The 24,033-nt window shown below is 38.7% G+C and overlaps 1 protein-coding gene across 29 annotated transcripts in view; it reads right to left on the bottom strand.

Annotated features, from left to right (window-relative positions):
- Positions 1 to 24,033, bottom strand: part of Pbrm1 (polybromo 1) — a 98,761-nt gene that overhangs the window by 21,098 nt on the left and 53,630 nt on the right. For 25 of the 29 annotated variants that reach the window (XM_041662414.1, XM_041662422.1, XM_041662431.1 and 22 more), the window contains 6 exons: positions 23,244 to 23,455; positions 16,334 to 16,519; positions 14,956 to 15,113; positions 14,102 to 14,365; positions 11,376 to 11,521; positions 8,662 to 8,819 (listed from right to left, as the gene is read on the bottom strand). In XM_041662414.1, coding sequence (XP_041518348.1) covers positions 8,662 to 8,819; positions 11,376 to 11,521; positions 14,102 to 14,365; positions 14,956 to 15,113; positions 16,334 to 16,519; positions 23,244 to 23,455 — 1,124 coding nt within the window. The remainder of the gene's footprint in view (positions 1 to 8,661; positions 8,820 to 11,375; positions 11,522 to 14,101; positions 14,366 to 14,955; positions 15,114 to 16,333; positions 16,520 to 23,243; positions 23,456 to 24,033) is intronic. The other 4 variants (XM_041662428.1, XM_041662420.1, XM_041662425.1 and 1 more) reach the window with 1 other exon arrangement.

Genomic DNA, 24,033 nt, shown 5'->3' on the forward strand with positions numbered 1-24,033 from the left:
AGGAAAACAATACAGTAACAAATTCCTGTTGTTGAATATGCCTGTCACTTCTAGAGTTCTCTACTGGGTTTGCTTGTAGGGGAATTAGGTATCAGCTTTCTCTGGTATGCTAACCCATATTAGGTTATTATTTTTTTGTTTTTTGTTTTTTCGAGACAGGGTTTCTCTGTAGCTTTGGAGCCTGTCCTGGAACTCCCTTTGTAGACCAGGCTGGCCTCGAACTCACAGAGATGCACCTGCCTCTGCCTCCCAAGTGCTGGGATTACAGGCGTGCGCCACCACCACCCGGCTTATTTTTTTAATATAAAGTTTTCTTGTAATTTTTCCACCACCTTTTTGCTCTTATGGTTTCATGCATTCTTGCTCCTAGAGATGGATGAAGCATGTATGTTTAACTACAAGTAAATTTAAGTAGCCTCAACAAAATATTTTAATGCATTTGTCTATCTACTATCTGACCCAATACATGTGTGACCAGTAAGGTAAATTCAATTTTCTGTCTCCAGTCCCTCTCTCCCCAAATACTGGTCAAGCAATACCTGTTTGTTAGTTGAGAGAACACATGTACATTTGAGGCATGCGTTTAAAATGTCCTCTCCCATACGTTCCATGAGAACTTAAAGGCATTATTTACCATTAAATTTCTTATAGCGGTCTGTGTATGTGTCTTTTATTTTTGCTTTATAATTGATGAATTATAAGTCCGTGCTGGCCAGGAACTTTCAGTGATCCTGCGTCTCTGCCTCCTCGAATGCTGGGATTAATGACCTGCACCACCACACCTGGCTCTTTACACATCATGAAGAATTCCTAGGTACTGAATATTTAAGTGGTGCAATCTTCAAATTCCTTCTTGATGGCACATGGGAATAAAGTATCTTGGTATTTTCACTTACTAATTATAATAGTTCATCAGATTATCTCTTGGATTTTCTCCATACAGTGTTTCTTTTTTAAAAACTCTGGCTCTTTTTCCTTTTAAAAATTTAAGGCCCAGAAAGACAAATATATTTAGACATAAAGCAAAGAAAAACCAGCTTACAATTCACAATTCCCAGAGAACCTAGAAAACAAAGAGGACCCTAAGAGAGACATATATGGATCTACACAAAAAGGAGAAAAAGATAAGATCTCCTGAGTAGGGGCTGGAGAGATGGCTCAGTGGTTAAGAGCACCGGCTGCTCTTCCAGAGGTCCTGAGTTCAATTCCCAGCAACCATATGGTGGCTCACAACCATCTGTAATGAGATCTGGCGCCCTCTTCCGGCGTGTGGGCATACATGGAGGCAGAATGTTGTATACATAATAAATAAATAAATCTTTAAAAAAAAAAAAAAGATCTCCTGAGTAAATTGAGAGTGTGGGGGTCACAGGGGAGGATAGAGGGAAGAGGAGAGGAAGGGAGGGAAGTGGAGAAAAATGTATAGCTCAATATAAAAATTCAAACTATTATTTTTCTTGCTTTACTAATAAAACTGCTAAAACATTAAATAGGTTTACAATGAAGGAAACAACCAACAAATATACTAGGAACAGATTTATATTCAACAATGTACCTAGTTAACATCATAAAATTATAAATCCTTTCAAGTTTAAAGAATAAAGCCCAGCTGGCTGGTGGTGGCACACTGCTTTTAATCCCAGCACTTGGGAGGCAGAGAGGCAGGCAGACATTTATGAGTTTGAGGCCAGCCTGGTCTATGGAATGAGTCCCAGGAGAGCCAGAGCTGTTACAAAGAAAAACCCTGCCTTGAGAAGCAAACAACAAGCAAACAAAAAACTTCACACCTTTGGTTGGTTGGTGCATACTGAGATGTAAAAATGGAGCTAAATCTTATTTTTTGAGCACTAAGTGGGGGGTTTTATATCAAAATGAAGCAACCATGTCTCACTGTATGTTTCCTGTGCTGTTCAACATTACAGGCAGGTCAGTTCAAACACAAATGTTCCAACTGGCTGTAAACCAACTACCAACTACTGAAACTGACATACAAGTGGTAAGAGTACCAAGTTTTTGTTCTGATCCATTTCTTTGGAAGTAATTTCACCTTTTTAGAAAATACCACCATTTTTCTTATATAGTCATGTTGAGAATCAAGTACGATTCTGAATATAAAGCTGGTTTAAACACTGTAAGAGTCAATACATTGGAACAGAAATCTTCTTTTAAATTTTTTTTAAAAGATTTTATTTTTTATTATGTATAGTGTTCTGCCTGCATGTATGCCTGAGGGCCAGAAGAGAGCGCCAGATCTCATTACAGATGGTTGTGAGCCACCATGTGGTTGCTGGGACTTGAACTCAGGACCTCTAGAAGAGCAGCCAGTACTGCTGCTCTTAACCATGGAGCCATCTCTCCAGCCCTGTAACAGAAATCTTTGGAAAAATAATTATCCAATTAAATTAGTGAAAACAGTGATATAGGGGGATGTCAACAGCCATTTCTTCTCAGAAGCACCAAGAAAATTTGTTAAAACTGTTAGAATAAAAAAAAAAATTAAGGGGTGGGGCCTGGAGAGAGATGGCTTAGTGGTTAAGAGTGCTTGTCGCTCTTTCAGAGAATCAAGTTCGATATCCAGCTCCTACAGTACCTAGGTTCCTGTAACTCCAGGTCTAGTGTCCTCTTTGGGTCTCTATGGGCTCAAACACATATACTAACACACACACACACACACACACACACACACACGAAATAAAAAAAAAATATTATTACGTGGCTGGAGAGATGGTTCAGAGGTTAAGAGCACTGGCTGCTCTTCCCAGCAACCACATGGTGGCTCACAACTATCTGTAATGAGATCTGGTGCCCTTTCTGGAATGCAGGCAGAACAGTGTATACATAATAAATAAATAAATCTAAAAACAATATCATTACATTTAGTGTGTTTGTATGTGCTATAGGTGTAGAGGCACAAGTATGTCAGAGAATAACTTTTGATTCTCTCCTTTTATCATGTGGGACACAAACAGAACTCAATTACCTACTCAGCCATCTCACTGGCATAGAGCCAAAAATTCTTTATCAAATTCTGGAATATAGCCAAAGTTTCATAACCATATAATGTTTAATATGAAAATGTGGCTGAAGCCTTGAAAGGTGAGCTTTGTAACTTAGCTTCAACCTATCCTCTTCTAAAAAAAAAAATTTTTTTTTCAAGACAAGGTTTTGCTGTAGCTTTGGAGCCTGTCCTGGAACTCACTCTACAGACCAGGCTGGCCTCAAACTCATAGAGATTCACCTGCCTCTGCCTCCCCAGTGCTGGGATTAAAGGGTTTGGAGTCTGTCCTGTCCTGGAACTAGCTCTTGTAGACCAGGCTGGCTTCGAACTCAACAGAGATCTGCCTGCCTCTGCCTCCCACCACCCGGCTCTAAATTTTTAAATGTATTTTATATTTATCTGTACTTGCATATATTTCTCTAGCACCAAGTGTATGTCTGGTGCCCACAGAGGCCAGAAGAGGGTGTTGGGATCCCCTGGAACTGAAGTTATAAACAGCTGTGAGCTGCCATGTATGTACTGGGAATTGAACCTGGGTCTTCTGGAAGAGCAGCTCTTAAGTCACTGAGCCATTTCTCTAGCTACCTATGCCTTCCTCTTTTTTTTGGGAGGGGGAGGTTGTTTTTGTTTATGCTTCAGCAACAGTCTTGAAGATAGCCTGGGTTCTTGGTATGGAGTTTCCAGTTTCAAAAGCAGTGAGGAACACTTCCCTTCCCCTGCAATCCCTGAAAGGAATTTTAGCTGACTGCTCGACTTGTGGGAAGCTTCCTGAAGGATGAACCTTGCAAAAATTTGCCTGTTTTGTCAACTATGGAATTTTCTCAGTGAGGTGACATGACTACACTACTTTTGTTGAAGACATTAGTTTGTTTAGGTTGCTACAGCAATACTACTGTAGACTGAGAAATTTCTAAAGAATAGAAAAATTTCCAGTTTTAGAAACTATGAAGTCCCAAACAAAGAGAGAGTAAACCAATTTCTATGATCCCTCTCTAAAACTGTTAGTTTATTTAGTGCACAGCCTTTATGACCTAAGCACCTCCCAAAAGATCCTACTGGCATTAAGTTTTGACCTATGAATCATAGAGGGGCACACATATTGAGACCACAGCACATTAAAAGGCAAATTAACCACATATTATCATTTGGGGCCTAAGTATCAGATGACTTCCAGGGCAGGCATATATATTTAAGATGTGGTAAGAAGTAGTGGGGAATGGAATGCTTTGGGAAATAAGTATTCTGTTTGTCTGCAATCCTGGAGATGGAAACGGGGATTTAAGCAAGAGTTCTACATGAGCAGCCCAAATAAGGGATGTTATCTGTCTAAAAAAAGAAGAGAAAAAAGAGAAAAAAAAGTAAATTTCTAGTTTAATTATTATGTTGACATTAAAACTTTATATTGAAATAACTTTTTTTTACAAGAAAATTTCTAAGTGTATTTCTAATAACATTTTAAGAGCTGAAAGGAATACTCTGGAGAGAGGTGACTGCAACAACCACTTTTCTTATAAACAACAATCATATTCTAAAAATACCTTATAAACTACTGCCACAGTTTGCAAGCAAGAGATCAGAATGAGGATGATATTAAAGCTGAGCGCTGGGTGAGGGCAGCTCCTGCTGGTCTGACTGACAAATGTGAGAGCATAGCACATCAGTAATATTTTAGAGATTTTTTAAAATTTTTAAAAAAGATGTATTTATTTATTGCTGGGCGGTAGTGGTGCACGCCTTTAATCCCAGCACTCGGAGGTGGAGGCAGGTGGATCTCTGTGAGTTCAAGGCCAGCCTAGTCTACAATGTGAGTTCCAGGACAGCCAGGACTATGCAGAGAAACCCCGTCTTGAAAAACAAACAAAATTATTTATCTCTTATGTTTACAGTATTCCTCTCGCATGTATGCCTGCAGGCCAGAAGAGGGCACCAGAGACACCTTACCAGAGATACTGTTAAGTAGGTTTCCAGGATGCCTTCAAATACTAGCTACATTTTAGGGTGGCTGGTCAGAGCTAACTGTATCATTAGGTTATCTGGGATGGCCTGAAAGAAAGGGATAGAGGAGCACTTTCAGGTCTTCCAGTAGTCATTTGCAGGTGACAATTTGGTGATTGTTCATTCTCAGGGCACAGAATCACTTATTATTCAATAAACTCCATCTTGTAGGGAAAAAACAATGTAAGTACCAGCTCCAAGTTTCCCCTTTTTTAAGTCTTGGAAGATTTTTGCTAGTTCATCTCTAGCGTCCTGGTCTAACATATTTCTTTGAGCAGCTGCCACATAATGGAACTTTCACAGGAGAGGCTGTTGACTGGGAGGTCTGAATGCTCACTCAACTATTCCATTGCCTGGGGTGGTGACTGTGGTTTAGCTACCAGACTTTATTCAGCTTTTAGGAAAGCCCAGTTCTATCTACTTGTTAAGGTGAGTTATTCTTTTAAAAAATTATTTACTTGTACTTTCTGTGCATTGGTGTTTTGCTTGTATGTCTGTATGGTGTCAGATCCCTGGAACAGGAATTGTGAACTGCCAAGTGGGTGCTGGAAATTAAACCCAGGTCATCTGGAAGATTAGCCAGTGCTCTTAATTGCTGAGCCATCTCTCCAGCCCCTCTGTGGACTTTTTTTTTTTAACTGGGAATTTAATTTTTCTTCTTCTTCTTTCTTTTTTTAACTTTTACGTCTTTAAACTCAGCATTCAGGAGGCAGAATCAAACAGTTCTCCATGAGTTCTAGGGTAGCCTGGTCTGCATAGAGTTCCAAGTCAACTGGGTCTACAGGCTGAGTGAGGGTTGTCTCAATTTTTTTTAGCTGTGTCTATGTATGAATAGGGTAGCACATGTGGAGGTCAGAGGACTACTTAAAATATTCAGTTCTCTCCTTCCAGTGTGTAGTTCCCAGGGATTGAACTAAAGTTAAAAGGTTAAAAGGCAAGTGCCTTTTACCTGATCAGTCATTTTGCCATGCCCCATTCCCTTGAAACGTTTTATATAGATCTCATTATGTTGCTCAGGCTAACTTCAAATTCCTATGCTCCTAGTCTGCAAGTACTTGGGAATACTGGTCTATACCACTGGCCTGGTTCAACATTTGTCTTTTAAAACAATTAACTAAGTCAAGAGTCCCCTGCTAACAACTTTCATGCAATCTCAATGCAGCCCACATTGTGCGGAAAAGGATGGCCGTTGCTTACAGTATAGCTTTGCTATATACTTTATTTATTTATTTATTTATTTTGGTTTTTCGAGACAGGGTTTCTCTGTAGCTTTGGTGCCGATCCCGGAACTAGCTCTTGTAGACCAGGCTGGCCTCGAACTCACAGAGATCCGCCTGCCTCTGCCTCCCGAGTGCTGGGATTAAAGGCGTGCGCCACCACTGCCCGGCCTTGCTATATACTTTAAATAAAAAAACAAAACTCGAGAATGAGTTTGTGGTGGTGGTGAGATGGCTCAGCAGAAGAGCACTGGCTGCTGTCTTGCAGAAGACCCAGGTTTGGTTCCTAGCACTCACATGCTGGCTGATAACCATCTGTAAAGGTCAGGAGATCTAAGTTTCAGGCAAGCCTGGTCTACATATCGAGTCACAGGCCAGTCAGGGCTTCATTGTGAGACATCATCTCTCTTTAAAAAAAAAAAAGAGTGAGCTAGGTTGAGCCAGGCATTGAGGTGCACACTTGGAAGATAGAGGGAGATGGACCTCTGTGAGTTTCAGGCCAGCCTGCTCTACATAGTTGAGTTCCAGGACAGTCATAACTATGTGAGAGCCCCCTCCTCGTGCTCTTCAAAACAAAAACAAAAATCCTCAATATTGTTCCTGGAGGAATATTTGTGATGAGCTATACTTCTGTAGTCTCCTATGCTCCTAGGAATTTATTGCTAGAGGCAATGTTCTTTGGGTTCTACTGAGGGGACATGGCTTTCACCTCTGTCAAAGAAAAGGTAAAAGTCATATGAAAAGTTGTACCAAAATTAAAATTAAATAAAAATTAACCCAATAAATTATACAGCTTCCCTAGCAAGAGGACACTTCAGCCTCACCTTCAGAATGCTTCTTTTTAATCTTGTTGGGCTTACACTAGAAAATGACTATAGTCTGGATCAGACTTTAAAAGGAAGATATTTCCTGCTATAGAAAGGTAAAGTTTAATGACTTTACTGGTCTTAGTTCACTTTCCTCATGACAGAAAGTTGAAAATGTCCTGAATAATTCAACAGTGTTGCCATATCTAATTTTGAAAATAATTTTAAACACCCAAACAATTTAGCTAACATATCATCAAATAAAAACTAACATATGTTTGACTCTGCAAATTCCTTTTTGTTTGAGATCCACGGAGGCTTCTTTAAAACCATGAACAATAAGGGACTGTTTGTAGCTATGCAGGTTAATGGTAGAGTGTGTGCCTTAGCAAGCGCAAGGCCCTGGTTCAGCCTCTAACAAGGAGCGTTGGTGGGGGAATCTGCAAAATATTAACTATCATTGTAAAGCTTATTACTAGGAATCTTTTAGGAAGCCATCTCAAGGGATATACAAAGTTAGTATATGATCAAGTGGCTCTCAGGGCATGTAGAAACACAACAGCTGGCAACACTGTTAACCTATGATGAGACATACAACTAGATCTAAGAAACAGTACTGTTTGGCTAGAATCTCCAGCTCACCCCTGCTTGAAGCAGCCATTCTTCCCTCTCTAAACCCTGCCCTCTCAGAAAAATTGTCAATTGGGAGCTCCTCCCCAGGGACTGCCAGCTCTCCAATCCCTGCCCAAAGTGGCACAAACCCCGCTAGGGGAGTCCCACCCCCAATCTCTGGGGGCTAGAGGACTCACCCAGGAGTTGCTTTGCTCAAATATACCCGGTCTTTTACTTTTTAATTCAGCTTGATCTGGCTTAATGTGTTGGTGGAGAAACCTATTGTCAGGCTACAGGAAGCCTATCAAATACCCTTGGGAATACTTGGTAGATGACCAAACAGAAATCAAGACATTAGTTTGGAATGGAGAAAATAAAATGATCAAGTTTAAGAATCTAACGGAAACTGAATCATTAGACTAGTCTCCCTATCTCCTACTTTACTCTTACAACATTGTTCACACAGCTGCCACAACGATTCTTACCTCTAAGTATGTGTGTCACCACACACCACAGTTCTGTTCATTCCGACCATTTCTTTCAAGTCCAATCACTGCACTGTCTACAAGATCTACTATGTGAGTATTCAGAAAACTCTGAGGGTGTATTCCTTACACCACATCCCCTCCCTATGCTCTAGTTACCCAACCCTTTTAGGTCTCACACACAGATAATCTAAGCCAAGGCATTTGCTGAACCCAGAAGAGAGCCTCAGATAATTCTCTTTTATTTTTAAACCATACTAGGGTCAATTCACATAGCATCTATCAGCAAAATTATGACCAATCACATGACCTTGCCTCAACATTATTGTCAATCTTGTTTTATTTTCATTTAAAACTCTAATTACCACTTGGTATTCTGTTATTTATTTATTGACTCCCCAGCCTTTGTTCCAATGTCTTTATGAAAGCAAAGACTTTGGTATTTTTATACTGCAATAGACTCAATGCCAAGAAGAGTGCCTTGTAGAACAGTAATGTTTAATCAATGTTTTGCAGAACAACTGTGATGAAAATTGATAAATACTTACCCAGAATACAACTCATGGGGCAGGTTTCTTCCAGATTACTCAGAAACACTTCTTTTTTGTAGAACATTTTTGTGGGCTCATGTTCTGTTTCTTCTGGATGAATGAAGATGGGGCCATAAAAGTATGCAGCTCCATCTCGAACCCATACTTTTTCAATTCTTGGCGAGAGAAGAATAGAGAAATTAAGTTATAATAATTTAGTCTTGATTGATTATCTAATAAAAAGTACACTAACTAAAATGTAACAGTATGCAGCATCTAGAGGAATTTCACAAATGCTCCTCACACTTTAAGATACCTTCAGAGAAGACAACTCTGAAAAAGAAAAGGACAATAGGCCCCTCTGTGAGAAAAGACTTTAACACAGTATCAAGGTAGGTAACTAAAACACTTTATGCAGCTCACACATTTTCTTCCTGAGATGCTCAGGATGAAAATGAAAAGAGCTAATCATCTGTCACTGGATTTAGCAAGTGTTCCTTCACAATAGAGGCTCACAGCTTTTGGGGGAAGATCAAGCACTAAAATGATTTCCCCTTCAGCTTCTATGTTTATTTATACATTTATTTTTTATCAAATTAAAAATTAATATTATTGTCCCACATTTTCAGGGTTCCAGACAAAATAAAATGGCATCTTCCTTTGAGTGAATACTAAGTCTCACCTTTCAATTTACTATACTAACTTACAGGAGTCACCCTTGACTCCTTTACTCTTAGACTCCGTAGTCCACTGATTAGGAATGCCATTAGACTAACCTCCTAAATAATACTGTAACCAGCCACATTTAAGAGGCTATCCTTCTTGCCTGGATTATTACAGTAGCCTCCTAGCAGATCCCTTTGCTTTCCATTCTTGAATCCTTTCAGTTTCAATAAGGAGAAAGCAGAGCAATCTTATTAAATCAGGAGTCAAATGTTACTGCTCTACTCAAAACAATACAAAGATACTTTAACTCTACAAAAGTTCAAGTGCTCCTTGAACGAATTGGCACAGGAGACCACTTCCTAAATATAACCCCACCAGCATAGACACTGGGAGAAACAATTAATAAATGGGACCTCCTGAAACTGAAAAGCTTCTGTCAAGCAAAGGACACTGTCAACAAGACAAAACGACAGTCTACAGAATGGGAAAAGATCTTCACTAACCCCACATCAGACAGAGGTCTAATCTCCAAAAAATACAAAGAACACAAGAAATTGGACACCAAAAGAACACATAATCCAATAAAAAAAAATGGAGTACAGACCTAAACAGAGAACTCTCAACAGAGGAATCTAAAATGGCTGAAAGACACTTAAGAAAATGTTCAACATCCTTAGTCATCAGAGAAATGAAAATCAAATCAACTCTGCGATTCCATCTTACACCTGGAAGAATGGCTAAGATCAAAAACACTGATGACAACTTAGGCTGGAGAGGCTGTGGGGAAAAGGGAACACTTCTGAATTGCTGGTGGGAATGAAAGCTGGTACAACCCCTTTGGATGTCAGTGTAGCGATTTCTCAGAAAATTGGGAAACAACCTTCCTCAAGACCCAGTAATACCACTTTTGGGTATATATCCAAAGGACGCTCAATTGTGCCACAAGGACATGTGCTCAACTATGTTCATAGCAGCTTTGTTTGTCATAGCCAGAACCTGGAAACAACCTAAATGCCCCTCGACTGAATTTGGATAAGGAAGATATGGTACATTTACACAATGAAGTACTACACAGCAGAAAAAAATAACGACAGCTTGAATTTTTCAGGAAAATGGATGGAGCTAGAAAACATGATTTTGAGTGAGGTAACCCAGACACAGAAAGACAATGATCACATGTACTCACTCAGAGGTGGTTTTTAAACATAAAGCAAAGAAAGCTAGCCTACAAACCACAATCCCAGAGAACTTAGACAACAATGAGGACACTAAGAGAGACTTACATAGATATAATCTATATGGGAAGTAGAAAAAGACAAGATCTCCTGAGTAATTTGGGAGTATGGGGACCTTGGGGGAAGATTAAGGGGGAGAGGGCTGAAGCAGGAGGGGAACAGAGGAAAATGTAGAGCTCAATAAAAATCAATTAAAAAAAAAAGAGTTCAAGTGCTCATGATGGTCTCTGAAAACCTTACATAATTTGCATATTATCCTTTGCCCCTTTCTACTACCGTATACAGGATTCACTCTGCTAGTAGCAAATTGCTGGTTTAAGTGTGGTGTACTTATCTCTCAAGCCTTTACATTGGCTATTAACTCTGCTTGGAATGTTTTCTCCGATATTCACAATTTCTTCATGTTAGCTCAACTGCCAGATTTTTAGTGAAATTTATACAGACCATTCTCTCTGTTCTGATCCCCTTCCTGGCTCCAATTTCAACAGTATGTACCAGGATCTAACATACAACTTTACTTATCTAAGATGCTTTTATTTATTTTCCTATTTGAACAAATCTCTACTGAAGCAAAATTATCTTTGATTTTTTGAGTGTTTGTCTGTTTTGAGACAGGATCTAGTCTGGAACCTTTGCTCTTCCTGCCCTAGCCTTCCAATTGCTGGGACTATACACTTGTGTATACTATTCTGCTTGTCACAAAATTAGGAGCAGGGAAAATGTGGTGTGAGGAAGCTGGAGAAACTGCCAGGGGAGTGACTTTTGAGTTTGCTCTGAGCGTGGAATACTAAGTCTCAACTCTCAGTCCCAACTGCATCTTCCCTAATTCACCTGCCCACACGAGGGCGCACCAAGCCATGGGATTTGATGAAGACACAGTCGCCAACCTTCAGCCACATGTCATTGTAATGAAGCTGTTCAAAGTAGTGGCAACCTGGTTCACCATTGGACATCTCCACAGGAACATCTTCTTTTTCCTGTGGAGAGGAACAAATTTTATACAACCTTCTTTATCGTATTTAATTTTAAAGGATTTCCCCCTCCCTCTGTGGTAACAGGGATGGAACCTAGGACTCTGTACGTGCTGAGCAAGTACCGATATCTCAAACCATTTATTTACTTATTTTTAAAACAGGGTCTTATTAAATTGAGCCTGAACTCTTTCTATAGTTCAAGCAGGTCCTAAGCTTTCCTTTCTCTTGCTTCAACCTTTCAAAACCCTGGAATTATAAGCATGTGACACCAGGACCAGCTTCTTCTTAATAATATCTTTATAAATTAAGTTTATTCAATCTCTTCTAACAATGTAGCTCATTTTATTGCCCGCTTGGAAAGTAATACTCCTTTCTGATCCCTGCAGGATTCAGAAATATAACAAGTTGGCCTTTAAGTTGCCTTTGTGATACACCCAACAATTCTGCCTATCGTTTCTATTCTAGTTTCCGATTAAATCTCTGGTGAAGCACCCAGAGAAAGTCATTCATTAACACAACAGAAATGAATGTGAGGACTGGTTTCCTACACGGCAGAAGCACATACCAAACTCATCTCCAGACTAAGTAGGAAAGTGGAGTGGCAGAGCAGATAAACTCCAGGAGCCATAGTAGTGATGGGGCTGAGGTCACTTTGGAATATTTACCTGACACCTACTCCTCTCCAGACTTGTTCTATATTACTGGGAAGGCTGATAACAACAGGCTGGGGACGGAGGAGGTACTGAAACTGAGGAGACCCACACTGCCCAAGAAAAGAGTCCAGTTAGAAGCCTCCCTCCTTGTCTGGATCTGTGCTTCTAACCTTCTGTTCCCATAAAGTATAATAACCCTCCACTATAGCCTCTTCTTACCTACCATTAGACAAGTAAAGCAGGGAGAGAACTAACCACTATCTTGGTACCTTCCCCTGACCTCTACTATACTTTCTTTCTTTCCTTCCTTCCTTTTTTTTTTTTTTTCTGAGACAGGGTTTCCCAGTAGCTATGGAGCCACTCCTGGAGCGAGCTCTTGTAGACCCGGCTGGCCTCGAACTCACAGAGATCTGTCTGCCTCTGCCTCCCAAATGCTGGGATTAAAGGTGTGCGCCACCACTGACTGGCTTTCTGATTTCTTATGCTTAATTTCTTCATCTATAAAATGAATGACAGTGTGCCCCTCAGATGGGATTGTTGGAAAGCATAAGTGATACAAAAATGCTAGTTTAAAAAAAAACCTAGTAATCTAATGAAATATAAAAAATCCTTTGAGTCAGACAGTAGTGGTGCATGCCTTTAATCTAAGCACTCGGGAGGCAGAGGCAGGCACATTTCTGTGAGTTTGAGGCCAGCCTGGTCTATGACAGAGTGACTTTCAGGACAGTCAAGACAGAAAGAGAAACCCTGTCTCAAATAACCAAAATAATTAAACAATCACAAAACAACAAAAACCCCTTTATTTTGAATAATCTCTTCATTTCTAAGTGGAACATTTTCTTCCTTGATCATTTTGATCATGTTTTTTTAAAAAATGGATTTACTTCACTTATAAAAATACCATTTCTTCAATTTTCATATGATACTGATTTCATATTTCAAAATTTCATGTTGTACATGAGATCAACATACAGTTTTCTGATGGACTTTGCAGGGTACAGAATACAGTTTGCTCTGGCTTTTCACAAAGAACTAAGAAGGGGTTTTGTTTCCACACTATCAAGTAGCTTAAATAGTTTTTTTTTTTTTTTTTTTTTTTTGGACACGGTTTCTTTATGTACACCAGGCAGGCCTCGAATTCAGAGATCACTCTGCCTCTGATGCTTGAGTGCTGGGATTAACGGCATGTGCTACCATGGCTGGCTTAAACAGCTTTTAATTATAGCAGCTCTACAAAGAGTTAAAAAGAATCCACCTATGGATGCTTAGTACTCAATATTCATTGGTCAATTTGATTTAATTTTTTATGATTATGAGTATTTTGCCTGCATATATGTCTGCTCATCAGTACATGCCTGGTGTCTGGAGAAGCCTGGAACAGGAAGTGAGAGCCTGTTGTGAGCTGCCATGTGGATGCTGGGATCAAACCTGGGTCCTCTGATAGTACTCTTAATGGTGAAACCATTTCTCCAGCCTCTAGCCCTAGCCCCTTGATTTACCTTTTTTTTTTTTTTTTTCCGGTTTTTTGAGACAGGGTTTCTCTGTAGCATTGGAACCTGTCCTGAAACTGCCTCCCAAATGCTGGAAATTAAAGGCGTGCGCCACCAATGCCCCTTGATTAACTTTTATTTATTATTTCTTGGTTTTCTGAGACAAAGTTTCCAGGCTGTCCTGGAACTCACTCTGTAGGCCTGGCTGGTCAACAAACTCACAGGGATCCACCTGCCTTTATGTTGGCCCTTGACTTACTTTTAAATACTACTTTTAATTAATTTTTTCCTTTTCCACAGGTTTCTTCCTCTTTGTTTGACTAAGGTTTTATACCCTCAATCTTGTACTTTCTTTTCATTTTTTGAGTTTGAATACATTAATTTCTGGAATAAATATTTTAAGGTTAAAATTCATTTCTAGATGGTTACTATCCACATACCTTTTCCAAGTTAAAATTGTCTTCTGCTCGACTGTCCTCTGAGTTGTCTGTATTCTTCTCATCATCTGCTTTATCTGCATTTGCAAATACGGAAGCCACTCGAACCACAGGCAAGGGCACATCCCGAGGGACAAACCTAACTGAGCTGATGGGCATTGTCCACAGCTTAATTTTCTTAAAAGATTTGGTTTTGGCAGAATATCTTGATTCACAGACAAAAACATCCTCATCTCGAAAGTTTTCTGGGCATAATTTAAAGTATTCCTGGGATGAATTGGGAATAATAACACAAGTAGGTGAATATTCTAAAAATTACTTTCCATATACTGAAAAATGTTCTTAAAGCTTTAGACAGGTCTTGTGCATATGACAGACAGCTGCACATTTATTACCTAAGAACAAAACTGACAGGTAGTAACGATTACCTTTCAGAAAACACCATCTTTAGAAAACAGCCCAGCAACATAAAAACATGAATATATCTGTATGCAGATAAATAGTACACAGGAAATGGTCTCTCACAATTATATTCATGTTAATTTCTTATAAATAGATGTAGGTGAAAGATGTTTGAAACAGAGTTTCTAATTTTCTATTTTTCTTTTTCTTTTCTTTTTTGTTTTTTTCCAGACAGGGTTTCTCTGTGGCTTTGGAGCCTGTCCTGAAACTAGCTCTGTAGACCAGGCTGGCCTTGAACTCACAGAGATCTGCCTGCCTCTGCCTCCCAAGTGCTGGGCTTAAAGGCCTGTGCACGGCACAGCCTGAGTTTCTAATTTTTTTTTTTAAATACAGAGTTTTATATTTAAAATTGTATTTCCAGATAATGATATCACCGGAATGAATGAGTTTCTTACCTTGACAAACATGACTACACATTTGCCTAGAATTTTACTAACAGGAACTTTATTGTAATAGTCACTCTTAAAAACTTCTTTTTCCAGAAATTTTCGTGTAGCCAAATGGAATGTTTCATTTGGCCGATAAAACCAACAGCCGTACAGCCATTTTTCACCTCAAAAACAGAGAAAGAAAAGAATTATTAAGAGAAACCTCATATTCTTTGCAGAATTAGAAAACATTTTACTAAGCCATTATGCCAAGGTTTAAACACTGTGGTTTTAGATCAAAATTTCTTGATAGAATTATTTTAGAGGAAATAATATTTTAAAACAGAGAAGCACTATGAGACCTAGAAAACAGCACTTAGCCCTTCAGAGGAGAGGAGGAGGTCAGAAGAGCTGCTGGGTCGATATACACTGGAGCACTGTGTTTCAGTGAAGAAGCGGGCAAAGGGAAGGACCTAAGCAAAAAGGTGATGGAATTCAAAAGCTGATTGGTGGCTTAAAGAACTGGACTGCCTATATCACATTTGAACATGCTGTTAGCTTCATTCTACTGTCTCAGAGGCAACATCCTATTATTTTAGTTTTCTGTTTTTAGTCAGGTCTCACTGTAGCCCAGGATGACCTCAACCTCCTGAGCGTTGGGATGGCAGGTATGTGCCACCAAAACAGCTTAAAGGCGGTTTTTTGTTTTTGTGGTTTTTTGTTTGTCTTTTTGACAACAAATTATAAACTCAGTTGTATGTTTGCTTACAATGTTTTTCTTTATTAATAAGCTTTCTTGATGTGTGACATCCATTGGAAAAAGTCTGCTAGCTAAAAACATAAGTCTTTTGCTCATCCTACAGGATGAGCATCATAGAGGAATCTCTACCTTCCTACAGAGTTTAGCTCCAAGTGTTACTGAGTAAACAACTCTTCTCCACACATTAAGAAGTCAATTTCTGACTCTGCTGTGGAACTGCCCAACAGTGTTAGATCCCATGTTTGTATACAGTATTGTGCTTAATTATATTTATTGGTACAGTGAACAGTATATTGATATAACTATTGTTGGAAAGCTTAAATAAATGAGTTAAAATTTTTCTTCCAGAGGATAAAGGAAAAGCAAATAGTTGTATTTCATCAATCTGTCTTTAAAATTTTTTAATATTAAAAAAATATGTATGTATAAGTGTTTTGCCTGCTTGTATGTATGTGTTCCATGTGTATTTCCGGCAGCTGCAAAAGTCAGAAGGGAGCATCAGTTCTCCTGAACTAGAGTTAGGGATGGTTTTAAGTCATGAGTAGGTATTGGGAACTCAACTCAGGTCCTCTGCAAAAGCATCAAGAGCTCTTAGCCACTAAGCCCTATTTCCAGTACTTGTCCTTCAATTCAAAACAAACTTACCAGCTGAATCCTCCCACAGTCTCTCAATGCAGACTATATGTGGCTGTAGATTGGCCTCTGCAGGTTCAACATAGACATAATCTCCAACATGATACATGCTATTCTTAAAGCTACAGTCCTGGCTGTATGTACGATGTAAGCCTGAGAGGCCTGCAGTACCTGAGGAGTCTTCACTTTTTTCAGCTTCTTGGATTTAAAAAAAAAAAAAAAATACTCATTAAGACCATGAGTCAGACAAACATTCAAACAACATATCACACTAATACATTGAACTCTTTCTCTTCCCTCTCCCCTCCCTTTTCTGAGACAGGGTCTCTCTAGCCTCAAACCTGGGGTCCTCTTGCATTAGCTGCAGGGACTATAGGGATGAGCTACCACAGCTGGCTCTACTTCATTCTTTGTGTGGCACTCACAGAGAGGACTCAGGAAACGCAGCAACATCAGTACATTCTCAAAGGTCTTTGCCTCAAACTGCATTTTGATTTCTGCGATGAGGGTTTCACTAAGCTGTCTAGTTCTTGAATTCATAGCCTCAAGTCCTGCTCTGGCCTCCCAAGTAACTGGAACTATATGTGTTCACCATCATAACTAGCCTCAAAATGGCCTTTCTGAATGAAAACCAACTGAAAATGATATGTTTTGTTCTATAGTTTTTTATAGAACAAAAATAATCACCTTAATAATATACACCTGTATATTAATTTTTAAAAATTCAGAAAGGCATTACAGAATAAATCACATAAATCTTACAGAAAATACGATATACCTCTTTTCCATACTGATATTTCTGAAATTATTTCTTCTAAGTTATTACATGGTTACATTAAATTTAGTGGCATGTTAGAAATAAATATGTATGACACACAATGGTAAACTATGTGCATGTATGTGTATAAAATACTATAAAACACTTCCTCAGACAAAATACTTTTAAACAAGGTTTTGATTTTGTTAGGCAAGATCTTTCTCTCATTCTTCTCCTCCCCTCCTTTGTGGACCAGAGGCTGCAGAAGCTCCTTCTGCTCCTCCAGCCAATAGCTTTTGAGATACCAGCCCACTGGGGTGTGGTCTCTTTCGCTTTAAAAAAGCAGCGGCAGCCCTCTGCTCTCTCTCTTGCTTCTGACTACCAGACGCTTTTCCTGGTCATGCAGGAGGCTGCTGTCTAGGACGGTGATCTGTAAGTTTTCCCTTTAAATAAATAACCCTTTTATTAATCATAATTCCAAACTGGTGTGGATTGCTTTGTGACGTACCCCTTTAACCAGGGACTGAACCCAGGGCTTTATGCACATTACTTATGAATGCTGGCAATTATTTTACTTTTATTTAAAAAAAAAACATGTTTTAATAGTTCCAATACAAGCTATCTGAGAACACTAGTGATTATTACTTGTTTAAAGGAAAATGCCCTTGGTATTACTTATACAAATGATATTCAAGTAAAGCACTCTCTGAAATAGCAAGTCTCAATTTTTCTGTGAACCTCTCCCCTCACTCTAATATTTTTTTTTTTTTGGAGATAGTTCTTTTTAATTCAAGATCCACCTGCCTCTGCCTACCAAGTGCTGGGATTAAAGACGTGTGCCACCATCGTCCAGCTTCTGTGAGTCTCTTATCAAGATTATACAATATAGATATAATATTAATATAATATAAAATGGAACCTGGAGCCTCTGAGAGATAGTTCCTTCACAAAAAAAGTTCCAAGCAACACTTCCTGCCTACTTAGGTTAATATTATATCCTTCTGGGATCTTTGATGGAGTTGAGAATACATAGTTATAGTTTTCCTTAGTTATGATAAAAGATAAAGTAGATATAATATTGTAACTGTAATTCTTCCTTGATACCTGTTTTGTTATATGTAATTTTACTATGTTAAAGTTAACATAGTAAACTTTCCTTTTTATTTAAACAGAAAAGGGGAAATGGTGTGGGAAGTCCTTCTGTATATGTTTTGCTTTTATTGGTTAACGAATAAAGAAGCTGCTTTTTAACAAAACATGACCAGGCTGGAAGAGAGATATATAGGGAGAGAAGGCAGAGTCAGGAGACACCATGTAGCTCTGTGGGAGACAGACGCTGGGGATGAAACTTTACCTGGTAAGCCACAGCCACGTGGCAATACACAGATTAATGGAGATGGGCTAGTTTAGGATGTGAGATCTAGCCAATAAGAAGCTAGAGTTAATAGGCCAAGCAGTGATTTAATTAGTACAGTTTCTATGTGGTTATTTCGGGTCTGGGTGTCTGGGAACAATCAAGCAGTCTCCTATAACACAAGTAGATTGTATATGAGCATGGATTTGTGTGCATAACCTGGTTCCAGGAGAATTGGTCAGCCTTGTCTAAAGCTTTATGTTTTTTGCCTTAAATTCTGACTCTGGCTTTTCAAGCCCAGGAGACTTCCAACTAGAGCACAAACTATTCACTCAACCTCTATCGTTTGCCCCAAGAAATCAAAGAAGGCTTAACACTCCACTAGGTTAAAAACATTTATAGGTGTTTATTTTATTTGGAATCTGTTTAAAAGTATACTTTTTATTTAACCTTTGGCAGTGATAAAGATCAAACAAGGTCATCGCTGTATTAGGCTAATACTCTATTACTGATCTGTAGAAGTAATCCCATTTTGGAGTAAGCTTTGGTTCAAAGCATATAGTCCACCCTCTGGTTCTCTATCATATAGTATATATAGTCCAATGAAGTCTTGAGACAGGCACTATTCTTCCTGGGGAGGATGCCTTCTGCTACCAGGTCATTTAATACTTAGAGCTTACATACAAATTCTGTGGGCTTTTCTTGCATGCTCTCCTCCATGATCTCCCTTTTCTCTTACAGAAGGAACCATCTTACTAGGGTTCATGGCCAATGCCAGCTCCACCAGATTCTGCCACATCAATTTGGCATGGTCCCAGACATAAAAAACTAAAAGCATTTAACTTGTGATGATGACTCCCATGAGCACTTAGTTCAGATGCTGCCTTTTGACACTATAACCAAACTTCTAAAGTATCAATAACTTCTTTGACAAGTTTTAAGATCAATACAAAGAAATAAAATGTGCATACTTTGACTGAAATTCCATTAAATGCATATTCTAATTTAAAACAGTAACAAAAATGTAGCTGAGAGAGATACAGCTCATTTAAAGTCTGTAAAACTTCCACCTGAGTCCTGCCTGTGGCTGCTGGCATTGTTTTTAGCACCTCAGTTGCGGCTCTCCCAATGTTTCTCACTCTCAGAAATTTGTGCTAACACATTCTTTCCACATCTAACTAAAGATAGTTTTCCATAAATTAAAATGTTGCCAACAAGCATTTTAAATTTAAGTACATATTCCAAATTAATCTCCAAAAGTCTACACCAACTTGAATCCCTCCCTGTGAATCTAAGAGCTTTGCTAAGTTTTTGAGAATTTTATACAAATAGAATCAGAAAACTGTACTAATAGTAGTGTACAAAATGAAAACAAAAGACTGCCTAGCCCTGCACCTTTATAGACAAGAAGTGAGCCCACCAATCACTCAGGTACAAATACCCCAAGGAAAAATTCTGAAGCAGAGCACTGTGCCACAGAGGACTCTTCTCAGTGAGTCCAATGGCTTCTGTCTAGCTGGATTCAAAAATTAATGAAATCTTTCATTCTTCACTTTTTTAATATTTATTTATTATACATACAATATTCTGTCTGTGTGTATGTCAGAAGAGGGCATCAGACCTCATTACAGATGGTTGTGAGCCACCATGTGGTTGCCGGGAATTGAACTCAGGACCTTTGGAAGAGCAGGCAATGCTCTTAACCACTGAGCCATCTCTCCAGCCCCCTCATTCTTCACTTTTAACTGGAGTATCTGTAACTATTATCCTAATCATGTATGCGCAGAGGGCATTTTTTGGTCAACATGTCCAAAGTTAGAAAGGTATTGTTTGAATGAAGAATCACACCAGAGCCTCAATCACACATCCAGATGATTAGATGATGAGAAGGGACTTCTGAGCCAAGGGTATTTAGTTGAGTTACTGACACCAATTAGAAGGGATCTTGTAAAAACACATGAAAGTAATTGGGGAGTAGATTAGTGAGGAACAAAGACTGAAAATAAATTGTGACTATGGCAAAAAGAAAACAAAAAACACCCTAGCTACTTACAACAGACTGTCAGCACAAAAATGACCACTATCTCTACACCTTTTTTATCCCAAATAAAACACTACAACAATAACAAAAACAGTAACTTCCCATTCCTCCTTCTTGTTCCTGATAACCTTGAAATGCTAAACATTTCAAGCAGGTTCAAGCAAACACTATTTGCCTTTTTATATCTGACATATATCATGCAGTATGTTTCAAAATTTATCATGCGTATTTAAATTTTTATGACTAAATAATATTCCATGAAATGGATATATTTCCTTATTCACACACCGTATGCTTGGGGTGTTTCTTGCCCTTTGACCATTACAAATTATGGTATTTGTTCCTGTTTGATATGTCAAGTTGTTTCAGTATCTATTCTGTATCCACTGATTTTTAATAATTTTTGTTCTAGTCATTACTAAAGAAGAAATATTGAGAATATAACTATTGAACTCTTTCATTTCAACTATTTACTTTCTAATGCTCTAAATACATGTTTTAAATTATGTATGCTTATACGTATGTGCATGTGAGTTTAGGTACCCTTGGAGTTCAGAAGAGGGCTTTAGGCTTTAGATCCTCTGGAGCTGAAATAATAAGCAGGTGGTGATGAACTGCTGACATGGGTGCTGGGAACTAAACTACACTTCTCTAGAGGGCCTGATGTGCTTTAGCTGCTCAGCCACCTATATAGCTCATAAACTTCATTTTAAAGGTAATTTATATAAATACAAATTTGTTTTCTTCCCCCCTGAAATTTTTCTTATTACTTCATGGCTTTCTATCCTCTATTATTTAATATAAAGTCAGCCATTAATGATGCTGTTTTCTTATATCTGATGTTTTTGCTTTGAAATCTAGATTTTTATTCTAGCAGTTTATGATGTATCTAAATAGATCTCTTTGTGTTTATCTTACTTGGGGTTTCTGTGCCTGTAGGTTAATGCTTTTCATCAAATTTTTGAAGTTTTCACCTGGTGTGGGACAACTGTCTCTATTCTGTCAATTATATTTTAAATAAATGCTGATTGGTCAGTAGTCAGGCAGGAAGTATAGGTGGGACAACTGGACAGGAAGTAGAGGCAGGTCAATGAGAACAGGAGAATTCTGGGAAGAGGAAGTCTTGGTATGCAGTCCTGACACCCCCCCGCCACAGAAGAAGCAAGATGTGACTGCCTTGCTGAATGAGGTACCGAGCCACGTGGCTAACATAGACAAGAATAATGGGTTAATATAAATTATAAGAGTTAATAGTGGGCCAATCAGTTTATAACTAATGTAGACCTCTGTGTGATTTCTTTGGGACTTAACGACTGTGGGAACCAGGCAGGACAGAAACCCAGACAACATTCATCCATTATGTTTTCAGTTTCTTTTTTCCCTTCTCACTTCTTTCCACTAGTGTTACCATAATAGATACCTGGAGACCTGATACTAGGGGTTGCTACAATTTCTGAAAAAATCAGGAGTCAGTCAATGATTTGAGTGATAGTTACATTCAAACACCTCTACTCCATAAGGCTCTGCCCTCAGTTGGTTAATCTGTAGATACACTCAAGGTTACTGTCAATTTTCACTCAAGTTTTGCTTTTCACCAGGTTCTTCTATCTTCCTCACGCATGTACATTTTTGGGCCAGCAAGCCTTCAGCTTTACTCAATTCATTTCACATCAACTGCTTTTAGTTGGAAAAGATATAGACCCTATTATCTGTACCACCTTGAATGACTGTATTCCCTCTAGCAGCGGCAAATGATGTTTTTGGAGTTACCTCTATGTTAATAAAATGATATTCTCACTAATTGGCATATTCTCATCCCGCCCCCTCATATATATATTTCAAGCCAATTAATTTTGTTTTCTGATCTCGAGGGAAAATATCTAAGGTCTGATGCTATAGAGTAATATACTTTTGAAGAGTCATATTTCTAGGTTTCAATGAGAACTGAAATGTTACCCAAAATGATCAATTTTGCCAAGTGTGTTGATGAATGTCTATAATCCCAGCATTGGGGGCACCGGCAAGGAGGATCACTTTAAGACTGGCACCAGCCTAGATTACATAGTGAGATCTTGCCTCATTCTCTCCTACCCTCATCACACCATAAAAGACTCTCGATTTGCAATGACAAATTCTCACTATTACGATATTTGCAAACTTGGCAAAGGATTTAAAGTACCACTTTTAGGTTGATATGATTAAAATGAACCTAGGAATGTGGTTCAACTGAAATCTCATCTACTTGCCTATTTCTCACAGTGTTTAAGAAGAAAGCTATATTGTCGAAAGGTATGGCATCAACTGAGGCACAGGCTGTTGAGAATGCACTGGAGCCCCAGACAAGCCTCTCGATTATGTGGCATTAGGTTCCCACACTTGGCACTTAACTGCCTGTTCCTGGAATATTAGCTGTGTCAGAAGTAACTTACTCAGTATGATAACCAAACAAATAACGACAACATTTCTATCTGATCTCATCTTTTTTTTTTTTTGGTTTTTCGAGACAGGGTTTTTCTGTGGTTTTGGAGCCTGTCCTGGAACTAGCTCTTGTAGACCAGGCTGGTCTCGAACTCACAGAGATCCGCCTGCCTCTGCCTCCCGAGTGCTGGGATTAAAGGCGTGCGCCACCACCGCCCGGCTCTGATCTCATCTTATTTGAAATAGTCAATAGTCTAAATCTTTGATCACACAAACTTCCAAAGCTAACTGTGGCACCTACTAGGGCAGACTTCAATATTTCTTCATATTTTATAAGAGAAAAGGAACCAACCTCTTTTTTCTTCTTCTCGTTTTAGTTTATCTTCCTCTATTTCCTTAGGTAATTTTTCTTTTTTTTCTTTTTCCACATCATTATGCAAATGTTTTGTGGTATAGCTGAGTGCCGGAGAAAGAAGGATCTCTCCATTTTTGCAGAGTTCATCACGAATTCTAATAAAAAACTGCTGAAGCTCTACTGCATCTTCATAAATCTCAGAATCTGTCCTATAATGGAATTAAGAATATCCATTGACACATGAACTGCTTCTTCCATAGCACTCCAATTGCATGCTAAATCCTAGCAAATGCTTCACTATGTTCACTGATATAAGAATATTTTGGCTCAGTTAGAAGGGTGCCCCCATTAAGTCTGTTAAAACAGAGTATCTGAGCCATGCATGTCTGTGATCCAGCACTTGGGAAGTGGAGGCAGGAGGATCAAGAGTTCAAAGTTACCCTTATTTACATAGGGAATTTGAGACCAGTCTGAGCTATAAGAGATCCTATCTTAACAACAACAACAAGAACAACAAAGAATAAATGAAAAATTGAATGCATTATTGAGTATTTGAGTTCTGACTTGATTTCCTTTTTCCCAAGGCACACCTCCTTTCTTACTCGTATCAAAAAAAAGGACTAATTTTTCTCACACATACAAAGCATGGCAGAAGGAGCTGGCAGAATTAAGAACTGTACTATTGCCCCTGACCAAGTCCAATCAATCCTTAACTTGCGTCTATTTTTTTTAAAGGAGCAGTTTCTCTGTGTTGTCCTAGCTGTCTTGGAACTTGCTCTATAGACTA

Source organism: Microtus oregoni, unplaced genomic scaffold, assembly GCF_018167655.1.
Source record: "Microtus oregoni isolate MIOR12 unplaced genomic scaffold, Mior012 000013F_ref0000133, whole genome shotgun sequence".
Classification (NCBI taxonomy): Eukaryota; Metazoa; Chordata; class Mammalia; order Rodentia; family Cricetidae; genus Microtus; species Microtus oregoni.